Source organism: Hylobates moloch, unplaced genomic scaffold (genome assembly GCF_009828535.3).
Source record: "Hylobates moloch isolate HMO894 unplaced genomic scaffold, HMol_V3 SCAFFOLD_2, whole genome shotgun sequence".
NCBI lineage: Eukaryota > Metazoa > Chordata > Mammalia > Primates > Hylobatidae > Hylobates > Hylobates moloch.
Genome location: NW_026652277.1, coordinates 61,706,718 through 61,729,128, shown reverse-complemented (window position 1 = coordinate 61,729,128; position 22,411 = coordinate 61,706,718). Strand labels below are relative to the sequence as shown.

General features: G+C 38.4%; 1 protein-coding gene across 2 annotated transcripts; it reads left to right on the top strand.

The window, feature by feature from the left end:
* Positions 1 to 1,309: 1,309 nt before the first annotated feature.
* Positions 1,310 to 21,568, top strand: AMTN (amelotin). Of its 2 annotated transcripts, none has more exons than XM_032164263.1 (9): positions 1,310 to 1,395; positions 1,505 to 1,573; positions 5,468 to 5,548; positions 6,548 to 6,613; positions 7,550 to 7,639; positions 11,434 to 11,469; positions 11,894 to 11,920; positions 19,893 to 20,154; positions 21,280 to 21,568. In XM_032164263.1, exons 2-9 carry the CDS (start codon positions 1,520 to 1,522, stop codon positions 21,288 to 21,290), a joined length of 627 nt encoding a protein of 208 aa, XP_032020154.1. In that variant the 5' UTR covers positions 1,310 to 1,395; positions 1,505 to 1,519; the 3' UTR covers positions 21,291 to 21,568. The 2 variants fall into 2 exon arrangements, with proteins under 2 accessions (XP_032020154.1, XP_032020146.1); XM_032164255.1 differs by having other exon boundaries at positions 5,465 to 5,548.
* The last annotated feature ends 843 nt before the right edge of the window (positions 21,569 to 22,411 follow it).

Genomic DNA, 22,411 nt, shown 5'->3' with positions numbered 1-22,411 from the left:
AGTGACAGAAAGCAATGTCACTACTTCACATCTAGACCTTTGATCAGCCTGGGTGCTCTCCTTGTGTTCTTAAAGATTTTTTTTTTCCATTCTTCAAATCCCAACTCAAGGATGATCTCCTCTTTTAAGCTTTTCCTGTCCTTTTGCCCCCAACAAAATTCACCACACTCTTTCTTACACCTGTGAATACTCCTATATTTGCAAGTACCTGTTGATCTTGTGTTTCTCCTCCTACATAATGTTCCCCATTCCTAACAGAGTATCAGAGTAACAAACATTGATTATATAGATGAATTGAACAGTTAGAGAGAAGCTTTGAAAAAAAATGTATCACCTCAGTTAATTTTCCATTAATAGACACTCTATAGGTTTTTTTCTGTTTTTGTTTTTTAAAGGTCAAATACCAAATCCTGGTGTGACACAGGCTTATCATTGATATGGTCTCAGAAATTGATGAACAGACCCCCACCTCCCTTTGTGGCATATCTCAAAAATTCCAGGTGAAGCCCACAGCTTCGTGGTAAAATGTTAAGTAGCACTTAACAGTTCTTCTTGTAAAAGAAATCTCAGTTGATTCCCTGTGTTTTGCTTAGGTTATAGTATCATTTTCCATGTTCAATATAAAGCAAGCCATTCACCATTTGGCCATAAATGTACATATCCTCTGATACATTACTTAAATATACATATCCTCTGATACATTACTTCTAAGAATAACACCTATGAAAATACTCCCACATGTGTGAAAAAAAGGTTTTATAAGAATGGTGCTTGTGATAACTTTGTAATTACAAAATAAAATGGAAATGGATTAAATGTTCATCAAAAAGAAATGTGATATAATGTGTACCCATTAAATAAATAAAATAAACCTGTATGTACTAACACATAAAGTTGTCCATTATTTGTTAAGTAAACGTAAGTTCCAGAGCAATCTACATAATAGACTTCATTTTTTAAGCTATGTACAGAGCCCTATATTTCGATGTTTGATTTATGTGTTCATACTTACATGATAAAACACATACATCTGAGAAATCATTTGGGAAGAAGAAGGAGGTGAAGAAGCATTTAAATTATTTTATTGTCTGCATCTTTTTTTAATTACATAAGGCATCTCTCCTTGAAACACCTTCTATTCAAATGGTAGACATTGAGTAATATAATGTCTGCAGCTAATAACCCACCTAATGAAGTGTTGGGAAATGAAAAAAAACAAATGATTTAACAGACAGCTAAATCCTGATTGGTCTCTCAGTTTCCAATCTCCTGGAACTGAGTTTAAATTTCTTCTACAAACACATACATCATGGAAGGGTAAAATTTTTCACCAGAGTAAACCTGAGAAATCAACTGGACCTTGAGTATTGTACATTTTGCCTCCTGGACACAAAGGTAACATTAATTGACCATGTTTCAAGTAGAACATTCGTTTTTTAAAGTATCATTTTCTCTTAAAAGGAAAAAAAATACATGGAAGAGTAACACTGTTTTGTTGTTGTAGGTAGCAATTTGAAACATGAAGACTACGATGCTACTGTTTTGTCTTCTAGGATCAACTCGGTCATTACCAGTAAGTATGTTATGTTTGTTTTATATGCCAACCAGCTTCAATAGCATCTCTAGCTGCAGACCTACCTCTCTCCTGCCCTCCATCAAAACTGCTCTGTTTTGTGACTCATTCCCTGAGAGTGTCCAGTGTTTATTTTCCAAAACAGAAAATGACAAGCTAATAAGCTGTTGGTACATATTTCAATGTACTTGCATTTTTTTAAATGCATCCACTCCATCGTGGTAAAGGGTCAATTATTTTGGCAGAGCAATAGGCTAGAGATTAGGAGAAAAAATGAATGCGTTAAGTGGATGATTATTTTATTTTCCAAAAAGAAGTTTTTTCTTGGCAACTAGTTATTTGCTCATGAATAAAGAGGTAAATTATATTTTCTAATTTTTCTACTTGGAAACACTAAATATCTAGATTGTATAAATTCTTAAAAAGGCCACCAAAACATATGATATCAAAGGCATATGATTAAAATGATCAAAATTTTTGACTGAGAACATTTCATCATAAATAGTATTCACATATAACAGGAAAAAATAAAAAAGCACTAGAACTCCAACATTTACTCCGTTATTTTGTAGATATAGGGATGAATGGTTTGGATCTCTAGTGGACTTTTCTTTGACTATTCAAGATGGTTCAAGACCATTAAGAAAAAAATTACAATATACTTGCTATGAAATAACAGAATAAAAGAAAGCATATTTAGTTGGGCTCAAGCTTACTCAATACTTCTGCATCCATTCAATCAACAAATATTTATTAAAAACTTTCTATATGCCAGACATTGTGCTAGGTGCTGAAGAAACAATAGTGAGAAGGGAAAGAAAAGCATAATTCTTCATGGTGTTCACAAGGATTGTAGACATTAATTTTTTTTATTTTTTTAACTTTTTTTATTCTTACCAGTGTCACTTGCCAATTTTTTTATTTTTTACTCAAATGATTTTTAAAGAAATGTTAAATTATAAATAATAACTGTGATTAGTTATGTGAAGGAAATGAACAGGGTGGGATTATGGGGGGAGAGGATGAAACAAGATATGGTAGCCAACCTCCTTCTTACTTTATCCCAAACACATACGTGTGTGTGTGTGTGTGTGTGTGTGTGTGTGTCCTCCTTGAAAGAAGTTGTCTGTACAAGTTTAATTTTCTAAACAAGGTAAAGTATGAAGTTAATTTTTTTATAAAACAAATGGTTCTTTCACTTCATCAAATACATTTACCAAAAGATTATTCAAAATACAGTTTTTCTAGTACATTTAAATTACCACATAATTGGTGAAAACTCAAAACAAGCAAAACTTTCCAGGAGCGCAGCTCTCACGTGAGGTGGGCTGAGGTGGAGCAGGTGAGCTGTGCAGGCCACAGCAGATTGCTAATAGACAATGAGAGCAGCTAGAGAGCTAGTGGGGCAGGGCAGCAGGGAGGCGACACTGAAATGTCTATTCAATACCGAAACAATACCAAATGAAACATCAGGACACACAGACAAGGTATTTTTTATTATTTGTAAGTGAATTTATTGAGTTAGCATAAAGCTATAAAGAGTGAATCCATTTGAAAATGTGGACATACAACAGCCTAGCAATTGTTTTCAGTAGATCAAAAGTTTGAGGATAGGGCCAGATAGAAAACACAATGAGTAGAAGAAATAAATACAAGACAAATCAGATTTACAGAAAGTGAAGGCCCTAGAGGAAAACAAGATTTTATTCCTTCAACAAATATCTGTTGAGTGCTTACTATATGCCAGACATGGATTTATCTTTTTGAGATGGATCATTGAATAAACCACAGTGAAGTCTATATTTTAGCAAGGAAACAAATGATAAATGGTGAGCAGTCTAAATCAGTAGGTCACATGACAGGTTAGGAGACGGTGAGCACTATGAAGAAAAGATCCCAGAGCAGGGTGAGATGGAGCAGGCTGGTGGTGCACAGTGGAGAAGGGGCAGGCTGCATGTTCAGGACAGCAGTCAGGTTTGGCCTCATAAGAGGGAAATTCAAGTAAAGAAACAGGTGAGAGAGTAAAGCCAATGTTCAGGGAAAGAACATTCCAGACAGAGGGAACAGGTAGAGGTGAAATTCTGAAGCAGGAATGGACTTTACCTGTTGCAGAAACAGCAAAAAGGCTGGATGGCCAGAGCAGAGTGAGGGAGGGGAAATGAGGTAGGAAAGATCAGAGAGCTACTGGGGGCCCAGAGCCCTGTAGACCACTGTGGGGTCTCTGGGTTTTACTCTGAGTGAAATTGACAGTCATTGGCCAGCACGGTGGCTCACGCCCATAATCCCAACACTTTGGGGGCCAAGGCAGGCGGATCACTTGAGATCAGGAGTTCAAGACCAGCCTGACCAATATGGTGAAACCCCATCTCAACTAAAAATACAAAAAAATAGCTGGACGTGGTGGTGTGCACCGGTAATCCCAGCTACTCAGGAGGCTGAGGCAGGAGAATCATTTGAACCTGGGAGGTGGAGGTTGCAGTGAGCCAAGATCATGCCACTGCACTCCAATGTGGACGGCAGAACAAGGCTCCACTTAAAAAAAAAAAAAAAGAAGAAGAAGAAAAGAAAGAAAAGAAAAAAAATTGGTAGTCATTGCAGGGACTGAGCAAAGGAGCAACAAGATTATCATTTTCACAGGGTCACTCTGGCTACTATAATAACAATAGATTGTGGGAGATGAAAAGACTTACTTACAAAATATATATGTATTATATACATATGTATATATATGTACATGTATATATAATCTTAAAGCTGAAAGGGACCTCCTAGAACAGGTAATACCAACCTCTCTTTTTTTTTTTTTTTTTTTTTGTGAGACAGAGTCTCACTCTGCAACCTCTGGCTCCCGGGTTCAAGCGATTCTCCTTCTTCAACCCCCGAGTAGCTGGGATTATAGGCCTGCGCCACCATGCTCAGCTAATTTTTGTATTTTTAGTAAAGACAGAGTTTCATCATGTTAGCCAGGCTGGTCCTGAACTCCTGACCTCAAGTGGTCCGCCCGCCTTGGCCTCCCAAAGTGCTGGGATTACAGGCGTGAGCCACCATGCCCAGCCCCAACCTCTCCTCATAACTAAGGGGGAAACTCCAACATGAAATCAAAACTGCTCCAGGGTAATCTTAGATGACTCAAGGGCTGGTGCAGAGCCAGAGGGCCACACCCCTGTGCCTTCCAGGATGCCTCCAGGAGCAAAAGCGGATTTGCTCAACCTGGCAAAAGAGAAGTTTTTTATTCTGAGACTAAGAGCACTTACAAGGATCTAGCACTGGCTCTGCTGCTCACCATGTCACCTTGGGCAAGTTACTGTAAGCATCAGTTGCCTCATCTATTAGACAAAATAATACAACTAGACCAAATGTGTAGGAGGAATATTTTCATATCTAAAATTCAGTGATTTTTAATATACTAATAAAATATCCAGGCCAGGAAGAAAAACTGAACTTCTGTTACAAGAGTGATGTGGCAGGCATGGCAATAGTGGGAAGCTTCATGAAAAGGTAGTAAGGATGACGGCAGCTTACCTCAAGCCCCGAGAAAAAGTAAATGTGCACAGAGCTAAGGTACAGATTATATATTCATGTCCTGGCAGAACAGAAAGGCAGGTACAGAAAAGAAATGGGAGCCAAGAACCACCACAAGATAACCCATGTGTTCGGGTGCATCCCAGCCCCCTTCCCCCCACACCATCCCACCCCTCCTGGGCTGGCATTTTTCCACTCTGCAATTACATGTCCTACCATGCACATAATGTTTCAGGGAATTAAACTCCTCTAAAATACACAAAGCCTAAAAGATAGACATTTTTGCATTGGGGGCAACCTGGATATAAATGGATACAAAATCTTAAACACATTCTTGCCTCATCAAATATGTATTTGTTTTCACAAAAGCAGCTCAAACCTGCTTTGGGACTCCCTCCCACAAAACTGGCTCCAGATCAGGGAACACTACCAAACCAACAGCAGTCAAATCAGGTAAGAGTCCTACAGTACGGAACATTTACAAACCGGTAAAGAAAACACGTTAAGACTGGTCAGTTTAAAATCAAAATTTACATGAAGACTGTACAAGATGGAACAAGAGGGAGGCTTTTCATTTGGGAGTGGGGAAAAGAACCGATATAATTTTCTGAAAAATTTGAATAGGAAAAGTAAAGTACTCTAATTCTTTTTCCTTTTATCTGAATAATCATTTGGTTTAGCAGTGAAATCTAGTCAACTTTGAAAAGAAATAGCTATATCTATTTACAAAGCTTGGTCATCTATGGCCTTGAGGTACTGTGGCATTATCATATGCAGTATTTGCCAGCAATAGCAGAGAATCAGAGATGATCTATAAAAAATAACTGCAGATTTCCTCCTGGTTTTGTAAAGTTTCATGGTTGCTGATGTGTTGATGTGTTGCTGTTCAATCTGTTTCTTCAAAGCGTATTTAAATACTTTTGAAAACTGCATTACCTTTTGGCTACTGCCCTCCCTCCCACTTCAACTCTTCCTCTGCTGTGAAGGGCCATGGCTTACCTACTTCTACATTTTGTGAAGTAGGATAATCAGATAACACTGGAGTCTAAAGTCTTCTTCTCAGTCAACAGAACACTCAAGTCAAGAACCATTCTTCCCCCTTAAGGAATCTGAATCTTATATAATTTGGGAACTTTCTTTAAGAAAAAGAATACAAAATTAGATATGTAAAATTAAGTACTGAAATAAATATTTATAATGTGATAAGAAATAAGAGTAAATCACAAATTTTCTTAAGCTGATAAGTACAGTAAGCTTAAGACATTGCTAGGGCACCTCCCAGGGCCACAAAGGGGGCAATGCTAGTGAGAGGCCCCGAGGCTTCATCTTTATTTACTTTCATGGTAAATCCACCTCTGACAGGAGTGTCAATTACATGAGGATATCCACCATTGACAGAGTAAGGGAAGCAGACAACCTCTTGTCTCATACATCACTTTCAATCCCCTGCAGGTCTTTCCTTCTTTAAGTCTGATACCATTAACACAGATGCTCACACTGGGGCCAGATCTGCATCTGGTAAGTGATCTTTTATATCATTTTAATACCCATTGTGAAATAAATATAATGCCTAATGTTACAGTGGGGGGAGCATGCATATGGGTGTGTATATCCACAAATGAAAACACACACGTACTTATTCACATAGATACGTTGAAAGAGAGGAGAGAAGAGTCCAAGAGAGTTGAACATCATTAAACGTTTTTCTTAGCAAGAGAGTCTCTAAACAAATGGATCTAATTGTTTCCTTCTCCAGTTTCTCTACCCTCTTCTCCTCCTCTCTCCATTCCTCCACCATACCTTCCTTAATGCCCCTACAGCATCCACACACCCACATAAACACTATCACTGCTATTATCACCCACAATGACAGGAGCAAACTGGAAGAGACAAAGATCTTCAGTGTCTTCTTACAGAGTATCTGTATAGATCTTCAGTCCTCTCATAGAATATCTGTATAATCTGTTTGAGAAGAACAATAAGTTTCTTTCCTGACTTAAAGTGGATTTTTTAGTGGTCAAATTTAAATATAATTCATGTTCCAGACAAAATATGTAGTCTTAACCTCATAATTTTCACGCATAACCTAGAGGAGTTAATTTCTTAATTGTAAAAAAGCTATCAGAAAATTTTCAGGAACAATTGCTCTTGTAGCCAAAAAGGAAAAGCAAGGATAAAAATAAATCACAAGTAATTATCAAACAGAATAGGTTAAATGCCAAAGAAAAACTTAACAGGGGAAAAGTTAGCAATAGCCCTTGTAGTTGTACAAGCAGGCTAAATAAGTCTTTAAATTTCGTCTTTGTGTCTAAGTATACATGCAATAGAATACTATGTATTTACATAGCAAATCCTTCCTTTAAATATATTTTATGTTTAGTAAAAACATTTTAGTTTCCTAAATATCCAAACTGAAAAAAAAATACAATGAAATTCTTCTTCCTTGCCCTACAGTTAAATCCTGCTGCAGGAATGACACCTGGTACCCAGACCCACCCATTGACCCTGGGAGGGTTGAATATACAACAGCAACTGCACCCACATGTAAGTTGAACAGCTGGACTTTAGTTTTAACATTAGAGAGCATTTTCTCTCAGGTGAAAGCCTACAGTAGAAACAAAATTTTTTAAAGCTTCTTGAAAATTTTGCCCGGATTGTTAACTGACGAATGTTCTGCTGAACATAGACCAGTATTTGACAATCTGGTTCTTAATTAAAATTCATAAACATACCCAGAGAACTGACCATGCTACCCCACAACCTCTCTAGAATATATGTTTAATGGACAGGAAACCTTGAAAAGTTGGGGAAGATTGAAAAGTGAAAAATGTATGGGGGGAAATTGAGAGATCCCAGGTTTTTTTCTAGCATATTTGTTTTCTCTTAAAGACTTTCTTGGTGACCAAGATCACCTCAGTGAAAAATTAAGAGGTGGATAAAGTTTATCTTCAGCAAATCTAATTGTCCCATTTTTGTGCCCTTTTTTTCATTCCTCCTTGAAAGTCCCCAAGGACTTTTCAGTATCTACCACCTCCCACTATCACTTGCTTTCAAAAAAAAGAAACCTGAAAATCCGCTTACACTAAGATATAACTGACATACTTTAGGCATCACCTGTTTTTGAAGTGTTTGCATTTTAACATTGAACAAATTTCAAATTTATACCTTCTCAAAACTTTTCTAAATAGCATAATAGGCTCCAGAGGGGCTGGGTGCAGTGGCCCACACTGTAATCCCAGCACTTTGGAAAGCCAAGGCAGGAGAATCACTTGAGCCCAGGCGTTTGAGACCAGCCTGGGCAACACAGTGAGACTTATCTCTACAAAAAATAAAATAAAATAAATATCCAGGCGTGGTGGGGCTCACCTATAGTCCCAGGTACTCGGAAGGCTGAGGTGGGAGGATCACTTGAGCAAGGGAGGTCAAGGCTGCAGTGAGCAGCGACTGTGTCACTGCACTCCATCCTGGGTGATGGAGGGGGATTCTGTCTCAAAAAAAAAAGAAAAGGAAAAGAAAGGCTCTGGAGGAAAATACAATAATCCTTTTACAGCAAGACTAAGTTGTTTGTAGATAACTTATTCTCCCCAGCATGTGACCTCAGCCCCCATTACCCAACATAATGGTCTAATTTTTTGTAGAAGCATTTATTATTGTGTAAGTAATGTATGTTAATTATAAAGAATTTAGGAAATTTAAATTTTCTAAAATTTACATATAAGCAAAAAAGAAAATAAAATTCACTTGGAATCTCATTAGCCATAATCAAACACTGTCAACATTCTAGAGTATGTCCTTCCAGTCTTTTTTCTATACATATAAGTACATTTTTAAACAAAATGTTTTTGCTATATTTAATGTTTTGTAACATGCTTTTTTCCACAAATATATTTTGAATAGTTTTCATGTTTTAAAATATTCACTTACAATGTTGTTTTTAATGACTGCTTAGTAGTCCATGGTATACTAAATTACTTATTATGAAAATTTGGGGGTTTTTTCAAAGTCTTTGCTTCTATAAATAACTCTACAGTGAGCATCCTTGTGACTAAGTCTATGATATTCCAATGATTATTTCCTTTGGACCAACTCTTAGGAATAGAATATCTGGGGCCAAAGACATAAAAAGTATCTTGATAATAAAAATTATGATAATAAAAATGACCCTCTGAAAAAGATTTAAGATGCAAATAAAAAGAGATTCTCCATAACAGGTGATCATAGTATAATCTACATACTGATTGCCCAGCTTCAGTCTCCGCTGTTGCCCTCCTCTAACCTTGACGGTAGACTTACTACATCTTCATGTTCCCCAGAGAGTTCCCTCCTAAGTCAAGGCATTAGTGGAACCTGGAGATATTACAAAAGTTTCAGTGTAGTTTCACGTTTTATACTCTCTATGCAATATTATAAATCAGTCTCCATTTGCTGTGGCAATTCTTCAGTGTCTCTAGGATGTGCTACCACCAGGGGTTCCCATACCTGACCTTCCCCTGGGCAGCTCTAGTCCCTCCAGCCCTGCCTTTCCCTGTGCAGAGTGGCTTATTATCTCTGCCACAACCTGGACACCTACTGGTGGCTCGCATTTATCAAAGAAAGATGAACCATGCTGGTGAACTCTAGAGCCAAACAATTTCTGGTTAAATGTCAGCTCTACACTTATTACTTATATGATGTTGGCCAAGTTACTTAACCACTCTGTGGCTCATTTTGCTCAAAATTTAAAATGGGCATTAAAGTAGAACCTTCCTCTACAGCTGTTGCAAAGATCAAATGAGTAAATATATGGAAAACACTTAAAACAATGCCTACCGCATAGTAAACGTGCGATGTGTTAGCTATTACGATTTCAAATAATTTCCCTACCGACAACTAAGAAAAAAAGTCCTCTTTATTGTTATATTGGTGAACAATTAGAGTACCTTTCATTACAGTTTTTACTTAGACATCTATGGTTTCCTCTTTCTATCTTTTTGTTCTTTCCACTCCAACTTTCCATTAAAGAAGAAATTTCCATTTCATTTTCTCTTAAATCCGAAATGTACCGACCACTTTCCCATTGCCACGTGAAGGCTAGTTGGGTTTTTTGTTCTTGTTTTGTTGTCCTTTTTTGTCAGTAGACAAGCACCTGATTGTAAGGCTTTTTAATAAATGTATGTAATTTTTCCTTGTAGGCATTCCATAGTTCCATAATTCCTGCACCAACTGTCTTGGGAAACAATAGTTAACAGTCTATTTCATAAGACTTTCAAATCTTCTGGTTTGGTAATTATGAAATTAAGAGTCCCATTTTGATTACTTTCCTGACACTTTGAATTTTCTATAGAAAGAAGAATAAATTTTTAAAACCTTAGCTTTCTTTGACAAACTTCAGGCCAGTTCTCAGAGTAGCAGAGAGTATGGGAGAATGCCAACACCTCACTCAAATCTTTTTCATCTTTTTGTGAACTAAATTTATAATATTTAGTTTGTTATCAGTGACCCTTGAATTATTTCTTGCCTAGTACTAAGAGCTATGCCAATGCCAGGGGTTACTGAGCAATATTCCCTATAATTGCTTTATTTTAACAGCAAGATGTCCAGACAACTATTGCAAGACTAAATATATATACCTCAAGAAATCTTTACATTTGAAAATACCCATCGCATGTTTTAATGTGTCTTCTGAGATGCCATTTGAAAGAAATCTGTACATTTTAACATTATTGTTACTTGAAATAATTTTCAGTTTGGAGACTTCTTGAGAACAATTTTTTTGTTGTTTATCCAGTTTACTAACTTCTATCTTCTAAATGTGCTATCTTGAACTGGTTTCTAAATCTCTCTAGGACTGATATTCTTTTTACAAATTGGAAAAGTTCCAAACTCCCATCCAGGTCTGTGAATTTATATCTGTGATTATAGATAATACATTAGTAATAAATATCTGCTTAACAGATACTATATCCTTTTAAAAAGGTATCAATGGCCGGACAAGGTGGCTCACGCCTGTAATCCAAGAGCTTTGGGAGGCTGAGGCAGGCAGATCACAATGTCAGGAGTTTGAGACCAGCCTGACCAACATGGTGAAACCCCGTCTCTACTAAAAATATAAAAAATTAACTGGGCATAGTAGCAGGCAGCTTTAATCCCAGCTACTCAGGAGGCTGAGGCAGGAGAATCACTTGAACCCAGGAGGCAGAGGTTGCAGTGAGCCGAGACTATGCCACTGCACTCCAGCCTGGGCAACAGAGCAAGACTCCATCTCCAGAAAAAAAAAAAAAAATAAAAACAAAAGATATCAGTATTTATACCATCTTCCAGAACTTACTTTTGAATGAGTTTTTCTCTCATTTTTTCAGATCTTACCAATTTTTGTCACACAACTTGGAGCCCAGGTAAAAATTATGCTTAATATTGTCTTGATTTTAAATCACCTTGCTGTGAAATATTTATTCTTACCTCAATTCACTAGATAGTTGTGAGGTTTTCAATGTACTTTGTGCTATATGGACACTGATAATCACAAGAGCTTGCTTTCTGCATAAGTTTTCTTCAATGAACATCCACTTAATGATAGAAAAATATATAATTTTTGGATGGAAATTAACTCATTACTCAAAAAATGAATGTTAGCAGTCTCACATCATATGCTGACTTGAGTTTTGTAATATAGATGATAAGGCAGTTTAACATATTATTGGAAAGGCAAAATCTCTATAATCTTTGAAAGTATTTTAAGTTTTAAGTGATATTATACATATATTACTACAAATATATTAAAATGTGTCTAACAAATTGTGTTTGTCATTTTGCTTTTAGGGCACTATCCTAAGCTCAGAGGAATTGGTAAAAAAAATTAAAAATACTATTTCAAATTATTTTCACTTCTATCACAATGTTTTCTGTCCTCATATAGTCTCTTTTGACCATAAATCCAAAATATGCTATGTACTACAATGAACTGAACATTTTTATAGTTCCTTGCATTAGATTATCCTTTCTTTGTTTGGGGATTTCATTGTACTTCTCCAACTATTTTTCTTTTATTTTTATTATTATACTTTAAGTTTAAGGGTACATGTGCACAATGTGCAGGTTTGTTACATATGTATCCGTGTGCCATGTTGGTTTGCTGCACCCATTAACTCGTCACTTAGCATTAGGTATATCTCCTAATGCTGTCCCTCCCCCCTCCCCCCACCCCACAACAGTCCCCAGAGTGTGATGTTCCCCTTCTGTGTCCATGAGTTCTCATTGTTCAGTTCCCACCTATGAGTGAGAACATGCGGTGTTTGGTTTTTTGTCCTTGTGATAGTTTACTGAGCATGATGGTTTCCAGTTTCATCCATGTCCCTACAAAGGACATGAACTATCATTTTTATGGCTGCATAGTATTCCATGGTGTATATGTGCCACATTTTCTTAATCCAGTCTATCGTTGTTGGACATTTGGGTTGGTTCCAAGTCTTTGCTATTGTGAATAGTGCTGCAATAAACATACGTGTGCATGTGTCTTTATAGCAGCATGATTTACAGTCCTTTGGGTATATACCCAGTAATGGGATGGCTGGGTCAAATGGTATTTCTAGTTCTAGATCCCTGAGGAATCACCACACTAACTTCCACAATGGTTGAACTAGTTTACAGTCCCACCAACAGTGTAAAAGTGTTCCTATTTCTCCACATCCTCTCCAGCACCTGTTGTTTCCTGACTTTTTAATGATCGCCATTCTAACTGGTGTGAGATGGTATCTCATTGTGGTTTTGATTTGCATTTCTCTGATGGCCAGTGATAATGAGCATTTTTTCATGTGTTTTTTGGCTGCACAAATGTCTTCTTTTGAGAAGTGTCTGTTCATGTCCTTCACCCACTTTTTGATGGGGTTGTTTTTTTCTTGTAAATTTGTTTGAGTTCATTGTAGATTCTGGACATTAGCTCTTTGTCAGATGAGTAGGTTGCGAGAATTTTCTCCCATTTTGTAGGTTGCCTGCTCACTCTGATGGTAGTTTCTTTTGCTGTGCAGAAGCTCTTTAGTTTAATTAGATCCCATTTGACAATTTTGACTTATGTTGCCATTGCTTTTGGTGTTTTAGACATGAAGTCCTTGCCCATGCCTATGTCCTGAATGGTATTGCCTAGGTTTTCTTCGAGGGTTTTTATGGTTATAGGTCTAACATGTAAGTCTTTAATCCATCTTCAGTTAATTTTTGTATAAGGTGTAAGGAAGGGATCCAGTTACAGCTTTCTACATATGGCTAGCCAGTTTTCCCAGCACCATTTATTAAATAGGGAATCCTTTTCCCATTGCTTGTTTTTGTCAGGTTTGTCAAAGATCAGATAGTTGTAGATATGCGGCATTATTTCTGAGGGCTCTGTTCTGTTCCATTGATCTATGTCTCTGTTTTGGTACCAGTACCATGCTGTTTTGGTTACTGTAGCCTTGTAGTATAGTTTGAAGTCAGGTAGCATGATGCCTCCAGCTTTGTTCTTTTGGCTTAGGATTGACTTGGTGATGTGGGCTCTTTTTTGGTTCCATATGAACTTTAGTTTTTTCCAATTCTGTGAAGAAAGTCATTGGTAGCTTGATGGGGATGGCATTGAATCTATAAATTACCTTGGGCAGTATGGCCATTTTCACGATATTGGTTCTTCCAACCCATGAGCATGGAATGTTCTTCCCTTTGTTTGTATCCTCTTTTATTACGTTGAGCAGTGGTTTGTAGTTCTCCTTGAAGAGGTCCTCAACCTCCCTTGTAAATTGGATTCCTAGGTATTTTATTCTCTTTGAAGCAGTTGTGAATGGGAGTTCACTCATGATTTGGCTCTCTGTTTGTCTGTTATTGCTGTACAAGAATGCTTGTGATTTTTGCACATTGATTTTGTATCCTGAGACTTTGCTGAAGTTGCTTATCAGCTTAAGGAGATTTTGGGCTGAGACAGTGGGGTTTTCTAGATATAAAATCATGTCATCTGCAAACAGGGACAATTTGACTTCCTCTTTTCCTAATTGAATACCCTTTATTTCCTTCTCCTGCCTGATTGCCCTGGCTAGAACTTCCAACACTATGTTGAATAGGAGTGGTGAGAGAGGGCATCCCTGTCTTGTGCCAGTTTTCAAAGGGAATGCTTCCAGTTTTTGCCCATTCAGTATGATATTGGCTGTGGGTTTGTCATAGATAGCTCTTATTATTCTGAGATACATCCCATCAATACCTAATTTATTGAGAGTTTTTAGCATGAAGGGTTGTTGAATTTTGTCAAAGGCCTTTTCTGCATCTATTGAGATAATCATGTGATTTTTGTGTTTGGTTCTGTTTATATGCTGGATTACATTTATTGATTTGCGGATGTTGAACCAGCCTTGCATCCCAGGGATGAAGCCCACTTGATCATGGTGGATAAGCTTTTTGATGTGCTGCTGGATTCGGTTTGCCAGTATTTTATTGAGGATTTTTGCATCAATGTTCATCAAGGATATTGGTCTGAAACTATCTTTTTTTGTTGTGTCTCTGCCAGGCTTTGGTATCAGGATGATGCTGGCCTCATAAAATGTATTAGGGAGGATTCCCTCTTTTTCTGTTGATTGGAATAGTTTCAGAAGGAATGGTACCAGTTCATCCTTGTACCTCTGGTAGAATTCGGGTATGAATCCATCAGGTCCTGGACTCTTTATGGTTGGTAAGCTATTGATTATTGCCACAATTTCAGAGCCTGTTGTTGGTCTATTCAGAGATTCAACTTCTTCCTGGTTTAGTCTTGGGAGGGTGTATTTGTGGAGGAATTTATCCATTTCTTCTAGATTTTCTAATTTATTTGCATAGAGGTGTTTGTAGTATTCTCTGATGGTAGATTGTATTTCTGTGGGATCAGTGGTGATATCCCGTTTATCATTTTTTATTGCGTCTATTTGATTCTTCTCTCTTTTCTTCCTTATTAGTCTTGCTAGCGGTCTATCAATTTTGTTGATCTTTTCAGAAAACCAGCTCCTGGATTCATTAATTTTTTGAAGGGTTTTTTGTGTCTCTGCTTCCTTCAGTCCTGCTCTGATTTTAGTTATTTCTTGCCTTCTGCTAGCTTTTGAATGTGTTTGCTCTTGCTTTTCTAGTTCTTTTAATTGTGATGCTAGGGTGTCAATTTTGGATCTTTCCTGCTTTCTCTTGTGGGCATTTAGTGCTATAAATTTCCCTCTACAGACTGCTTTGAATGTGTCCCAGAGATTCTGGTATGTTGTGTCTTTGTTCTCATTGACTTCAAAGAACATCTTTACTTCTGCCTTCATTTTGTTATGTGCCCAGTAGTCATTCAGGATCAGGTTGTTCAGTTTCCATGTAGTTGAGCGGTTTTGAGTGAGTTTCTTAATCCTAAGTTCTAGTTTGATTGCACTGTGGTCTGAGAAACAGTTTGTTGTAATTTCTTTCTTTTACATTTGCTGAGGAGATCTTTACTTCCAACTACGTGGTCAATTTTGGAATAGGTGTGGTGTGGTGCCGAAAAAAATGTATATGCTGTTGATTTGGGGTGGAGCATTCTCTAGAGGTCTATTAGATCCGCTTGGTGCAGAGCTGAGTTCAATTCCTGGGTAACCTTGTTAACTTCTGTCTCATTGATCTGTCTAATGATGACAGTGGGGTGTTAAAATCTCCCATTATTATTGTGTGGGAGTCTAAGTCTCTTTGTAGGTCACTCAGGACTTGCTTTATGAATCTGGGTGCTCCTGTATTGGGTGCATATATATTTAGGATAGTTAGCTCTTCTTGTTGAATTGATCCCTTTACCATTATGTAATGGCCCTCTTTGTCTCTTTTGATCTTTGTTAGTTTAAAGTCTATTTTATCAGAGACTAGGATTGCAACCCCTGCCTTTTTTTGTTTTCCATTTGCTTGGTAGATCTTCCTCCATCCCTTTATTTTGAGTCTATGTGTGTCTCTGCACGTGAGATGGGTTTCCTGAATACAGCACACTGATGAGTCTTGACTCCTTATCCAATTTGCCAGTCTGTGTCTTTTAATTGGAGCATTTAGCCCATTTACATTTAAAGTTAATATTGTTATGTGTGAATTTGATCCTGTCATTATGATGTTAGCTGGTTATTTTGCTCGTTAGTTGATGCAGTTTCTTCCTAGCCTTGATGGTCTTTACAATTTGGCATGATTTTGCAGTGGCTGGTACCGTTATTCCTTTCCATGTTTAGTGCTTCCTTCAGGAGCTCTTTTAGGGCAGGCCTGGTGGTGACAAAATCTCTCAGCATTTGCTTGTCTGTAAAGTATTTTATTTCTCCTTCACTTATGAAGCTTAGTTTGGCTGGATATGAAATTCTGGGTTGAAAATTCTTTTCTTTAAGAATGTTGAATATTGGCCCCCACTCTATTCTGGCTTGTAGAGTTTCTGCCGAGAGATCTGCTGTTAGTCTGATGGGCTTCCCTTTGTGGGTAACCTGACCTTTCTCTCTGGCTGCCCTTAACATTTTTTCCTTCATTTCAACTTTGGTGAATCTGACAATTATGTGTCTTGGAGTTGCTCTTCTCGAGGAGTATCTTTGTGGTGTTTTCTGTATTTCCTGAATCTGAATGTTGGCCTGCCTTGCTAGATTGGGGAAGTTCTCCTGGATAATATCTTGCAGAGTGTTTTCCAACTTGGTTCCATTATCCCCGTCACTTTCAGCTACACCAATCAGACGTAGATTTGGTCTTTTCACATAGTCCCATATTTCTTGGAGGCTTTGTTCATTTCTTTTTATTCTTTTTTCTCTAAACTTCCCTTCTCACTTCATTTCATTCATTTCATCTTCCATCACTGATACCCCTTTCTTCCAGTTGATCCCAACGGCTACTGAGGCTTCTGCATTCTTCACATAGTTCTTGAAACTTGGCTTTCAGCTCCATCAGCTCCTTCAAGCACTTCTCTGCATTGGTTATCTTAGTTATACATTCGTCTAATTTTTTTCAAAGTTTTTAACTTCTTTGCCATTGGTTTGAATTTCCTCCTGTAGCTTGGAGTAGTTTGATCATCTGAAGCCTTGTTCTCTCAACTCGTCAAAGTCATTCTCTGTCCACCTTTGTTCCATTGCTGGTGAGGAACTGCGTTCCTTTGGAGGAGGAGAGGCGCTCTGCTTTTCAGAGTTTCCAGTTTTTCTGCTCTGTTTTCTCCCCATCTTTGTAGTTTTTTTCTACTTTTGGTCTTTGATGATGGTGATGTACAGATGGGTTTTTGGTGTGGGTGTCCTTTCTGTTTGTTAGTTTTCCTTCTAACAGACAGGACCGTCAGCTGCAGGTCTGTTGGAGTTTGCTAGAGGTCCACTCCAGACCCTGTTTGGCTGGGTGTCAGCAGCGGTGGCTGCAGAAAAGCAGATTTTCATGAACCGCAAATTCAGCTGTCTGATAGTTCCTCTGGAAGTTTTGTCTCAGAGGAGTACCCGGCCGAATGAGGTGTCAGTCTGTCCCTACTGGGGAATGCCTCCCAGTTAGGCTGCTCAGGGGTCAGGGACCCACTTTAGGAGGCAGTCTGCCCGTTCTCAGATCTCCAGCTGCATGCTGGGGGAACCACTACTCTCTTCAAAGCTGTCAGACAGGGACATTTAAGTCTGCAGAGGTTACTGCTGTCTTTTTGTCTGTGCCCTGCCCCCAGAGGTGGAGGCTACAGAGGCAGGCAGGCCTCCTTGAGCTGTGGTGGGCTCCACCCAGTTCGAGATTCCTGGCTGCTTTGTTTACCTAAGCAAGCCTGGGCAGTGGCAGGCACCCCTCCCCCAGCCTCACTGCCGCCTTGCAGTTTGATCTCAGACTGCTGTGCTAGCAATCAGCAAGACTCCATGGGCGTAAGACCCTCTGAGCCAGGTGCAGGACACAATCTCCTGGTGTGCCATTTTCCAAGCCCACTGAAAAAGCGCAGTATTAGGGTGGGAGTGACCCGATTTTCCAGGTGCCGTCTGTCACCCCTTTCTTTGACTAGGAAAGGGAACTCCCTGACCTCTTGCGCTTCCCCAGTGAGGCAATGCCTTGCCCTGCTTTGGCTCGCACACGGTGCGCTGCACCGACTGTCCTGCACCCACTGTTTGGCACTCCCTAGTGAGATGAACCCAGTACCTCAGATGGTAATGCAGAAATCACCCGTCTTCTGCGTCACTCACGCTGGGAGCTGTAGATGGAGCTGTTCCTATTCGGCCATCTTGGCTCCACCTTCTCCAGCTATTTTTCTATTAATTTGACTTAGCTTTTGTTTCCGTTTGTTGCTATCAGATTCAGTTCTATCCAGAAAGGCAAAGCACATTTTTTAACTTCATAAGGATTTCAGTCTAGGATTATAAACTATTGAAATGTATGCAAATGTAGAATAATATAAATATTGAGTTTCTACGGGAAAGATTAAATTCCTTGACTTGGATTTTTAATTTTTATGGAAAAATATATCGTTTTCCAGCATCAGATAGTGATAAATGAACTCTTTCCTACACACATAAATAATTGGAGGGCTGTACCTAAATACAGTTCATATCACCATTGCTAGACACTTCTATGCATTCCTCTATAGGTCCTTTTCTAGAGAAAAGGACTTGAATTAACATGATATCTGAACATGACAACAGTACAGAATTGAGGCAATATTTGGGAACACAGTTATTCAACAGCTTTTCTATTATGGAAAATGTAGATATTTTCTATATTGTCCATAAATAATCACCATGTAATGGGGCTAGTGTCTGTTTTGCCAACATTGATACATGAACATCCATATCCAGCTACTGAAGGTTCTTCTATATAACCAGCACTTTAGCAGATCCTTTACATATGTTGCCTTCAACCTTCCCCAAAGCACAAAGCAGATATTTTTGACCCAGCTTTACAGATAAAGAAACTGAGATTAAAAGTTTAAGTAATTTAGGCCTCAAAGGCAACAATGACAAGAAGAGAGTGGATCCAGATCCAATGCCATTTTTTAACCTACTACACTAGTGGTTTTTCAAACATTTTTAATACAACTCACAATAGCAACTACATTTTTCATGCAGCTTAACACACACACACACACACACATTCACAAACAGCATTCACCTTTACTATATAGAATGCACTACTAGTCTACTGCCTGTTTTATTGTTTAATGATGACTGACACTCACTTTTTTTACTTCAAAACTGTGGATGTCACAACCCTCAGTTTGAAAACGTCTATACTCCTATCTGTCATCCAGCATAAGTCTAATTCTGGTTTCGATATCTCTTAAATGTAACACGGTTTTTCCCAAACTTCATTCCTTACCCAGCAAATCAGGATGGCATCAAAAGCTGGTTAAAAAGGCAGATTGCTAGGTCCTGCTCCAGACCTGCTCGATCAGAATCTCTCTAAAAATGAAAAACTCCAATAGACAGGAATTCTTTATGTATCCTCAAGGAACATACAATAGCTGAATTGCCAGGATAAATGTTTCTGACTGAGTATTCCAACACCTTTGAAAAATACATCAAAAAAACTTGAAGGGATGAAAGCCATCAGGATTAATCTACTTGAATCAATTTTTCCATTAATTTTTAATCTCAAATTATTTTTTGAAAAAAAGTGTTATGAGCAAAAGAAAGATTACATGTTAGGTTTAATAATATGTAATTTATTTCTGAGGGAAATGGAGCATAGCAAAGAGTCCCAGTATTGAATCAGACTAGGCTGGCGCAAGGGTGTATTTCCCCTGAGGAATGCCAGGTCTTTGCTGTCTTCTCTGACTTTACTCTCTCCATCTTTCCATTCCTACCCAAACTTGCTCCCCTTAAAAGAGAAAAGAAAATGTGCTGCTTTTAACTTTGTTTTCTGTTTGCCTCCCTCATTCCAGCCACAAATCTTCACGAGCCTCATCATCCATTCCTTGTTCCCGGGAGGCATCCTGCCCACCAGTCAGGCAGGGGCTAATCCAGATGTCCAGGATGGAAGCCTTCCAGCAGGAGGAGCAGGTGTAAATCCTGCCATCCAGGGAACCCCAGCAGGCCACCTCCCAACTCCCAGTGGCACAGATGATGACTTTGCAGTGACCACCCCTGCAGGCATCCAAAGGAACACACATGCCATTGAGGAAACCACCACAGAATCAGCAAATGGTAAATTCTCCTAGCTTGGAACATGCTTCTTGGTTATAAAAGTCATCTGCACAATGGAAAAGAGGAGTTCTTTGTCTTGCCTTGACAAATGCAGATCTTAGTAAGATTAGGAAGCCCCTTTACTCACTCACAGTTGACTCTGGCAACATGAGGGAATATTTTTACTCAGCCACCAACCCTCTGGTATTAACACTGAAGGAAGAATTTGTGTGAGTGTTTTTGGTTGTTTTGAGACAGGGTCTTGCTCTGTTGCCCAGACTGGAGTGCAGTGGTGTGATCTCAGCTCACTGCAACCCTCGCCTCCCGAGTTCAAGCGATTCTCATGTCTCAGCCTCCCAGTAGCTAGGATTACAGGCGCACGTCACCACACATGGCTAATTTTTGTATTTTTAGTAGAGACGGGGTTCAACCATGTTGGCCAGGCTGATCTCGAACTCCTGACCTCAAGTGATCCACCGGCCTCGGCCTCCCAAAGTGCTGGGATGACGGGAGTGAGCCACTGCACCTGACCATACTGGCTAATTTTTGTATTATTTGTAAAAATGGGGTTTTGCCATGTTGCCCAGGCTGGTCTACAACTCCTGGCCTCAAGCAATCTGCCCACCTCGGCCTCCCAAAGTGCTGGGATTGCAGGCATGAGCCACCATGCCTGGCCTGAAAGATTTTTAATTGTTGGCATAACACACGTTCCATTTTGGGTCAGAACTGAAAATACTTGGTAGTAGACTGTGTTCCTCACCCCAATACACACACACACACATAGAGGCCTATAGGAGACACACTTCAGTTCATCATGACCCTGTCTCCACTCACTGATGGAGCCTCAGAACCTTCCTACTGTAATACTGCAAGCAGCCACTAGTGATAGCTAGCAGAGCAGATAAACCCATCTGCCGTTCTTATATGGCACTTAAGAAATGTGACAAAAATAAGCTTTTCTTGCACCCACAAGCAAATTTAATTGTTTAACATGTGAAAATGTCTAGAACCAAATATCCTTAGAGATAACTAAAGAATGATATGGATGCTCCTAATCCTGGAAAAGAAACTTGGATCTCAAGTAAAAAATATTTAAGTTTAATATACTTTTTACCTACATTTAAAAGGTGTTTTATTTTCTTCCAGGAATTCAGTAAGCTGTTTCAAATTTTTTCAACTAAGCTGCCTCGAATTTGGTGATACATGTGAATCTTTATCACTGATTATATTATGGAATAGATTGAGACACATTGGATAGTCTTAGAAGAAATTAATTCTTAATTTACCTGAAAATATTCTTGAAATTTCAGAAAATATGTTCTATGTGGAGAATACCAACTTTTAAAAGCAATTATTAAATGGATAAATTTGTCTTTGAAATATAACATTATGCTGCCTGGATGATATGCATATTAAAACATATTTGGAAAACTGACTCTTTTTCTTCTTTGGAGATGGGAGAAAGTTGGCCCTTACAGAAACTACATTTCCTCAGGGCACTAACATGATACTCCAGGTCTAGAACTTTCTTTGGAAGTAGGAAGCACAGCAGTCAAGAAAGGGACACCCAGCAATGTGAAGACAAATTCTGGTCTCTTCACAGCTACCTCATCATTCGCTTTCTTATAAGAGCCACAAACTTAATTTTTAATAAGCAGAGTACTTTCGAACATCTAAAACATACAGTACAAAGAATTATAAATCATAATTCTGCCTATCCTCAAGTGTTTATATTCAGAACTCATGATAATGGCATTTAATGTTTAATTCTAGTATGCTTGAGTGTGAAAAATGGCATTGAAAAAAGTAATCATAATCACTAAAACAAACCAAGGTGATATTCTTGCTCCATTCACCTAAAAGGTAGAAATTAATCTCATTTAAACTTATAACAGACCATTGCAGTTCATCTATAGTGAGGGGGATTAATACAAACTGCAGTAGAGCCTCCCAAAAAGAAAGGTATGGATAGGGTTAATAACATTTCTCACTATATATGGCTCAACTCCATCAGTATGCAACAAATGTAAATATGCACCATGAAATATATTCTATCTTTAGTGTATCAGGTGGTTACAGATTTGCTAATGGTTAATGATTTATTAGTCACCTTGTTTCAGATGTGCAGAAGCTGAATAACTTACTTATAAACTGTCAAGATTCATGACCAAATGAGAGTAAATTAGTATTCAAACTTACAAAAATATTTTGCCACTTGTGATAATAATTAAAAGTGCTTTTTCTGGCTTTTGGCCAGAAAAACTTTGACAAGGTAATG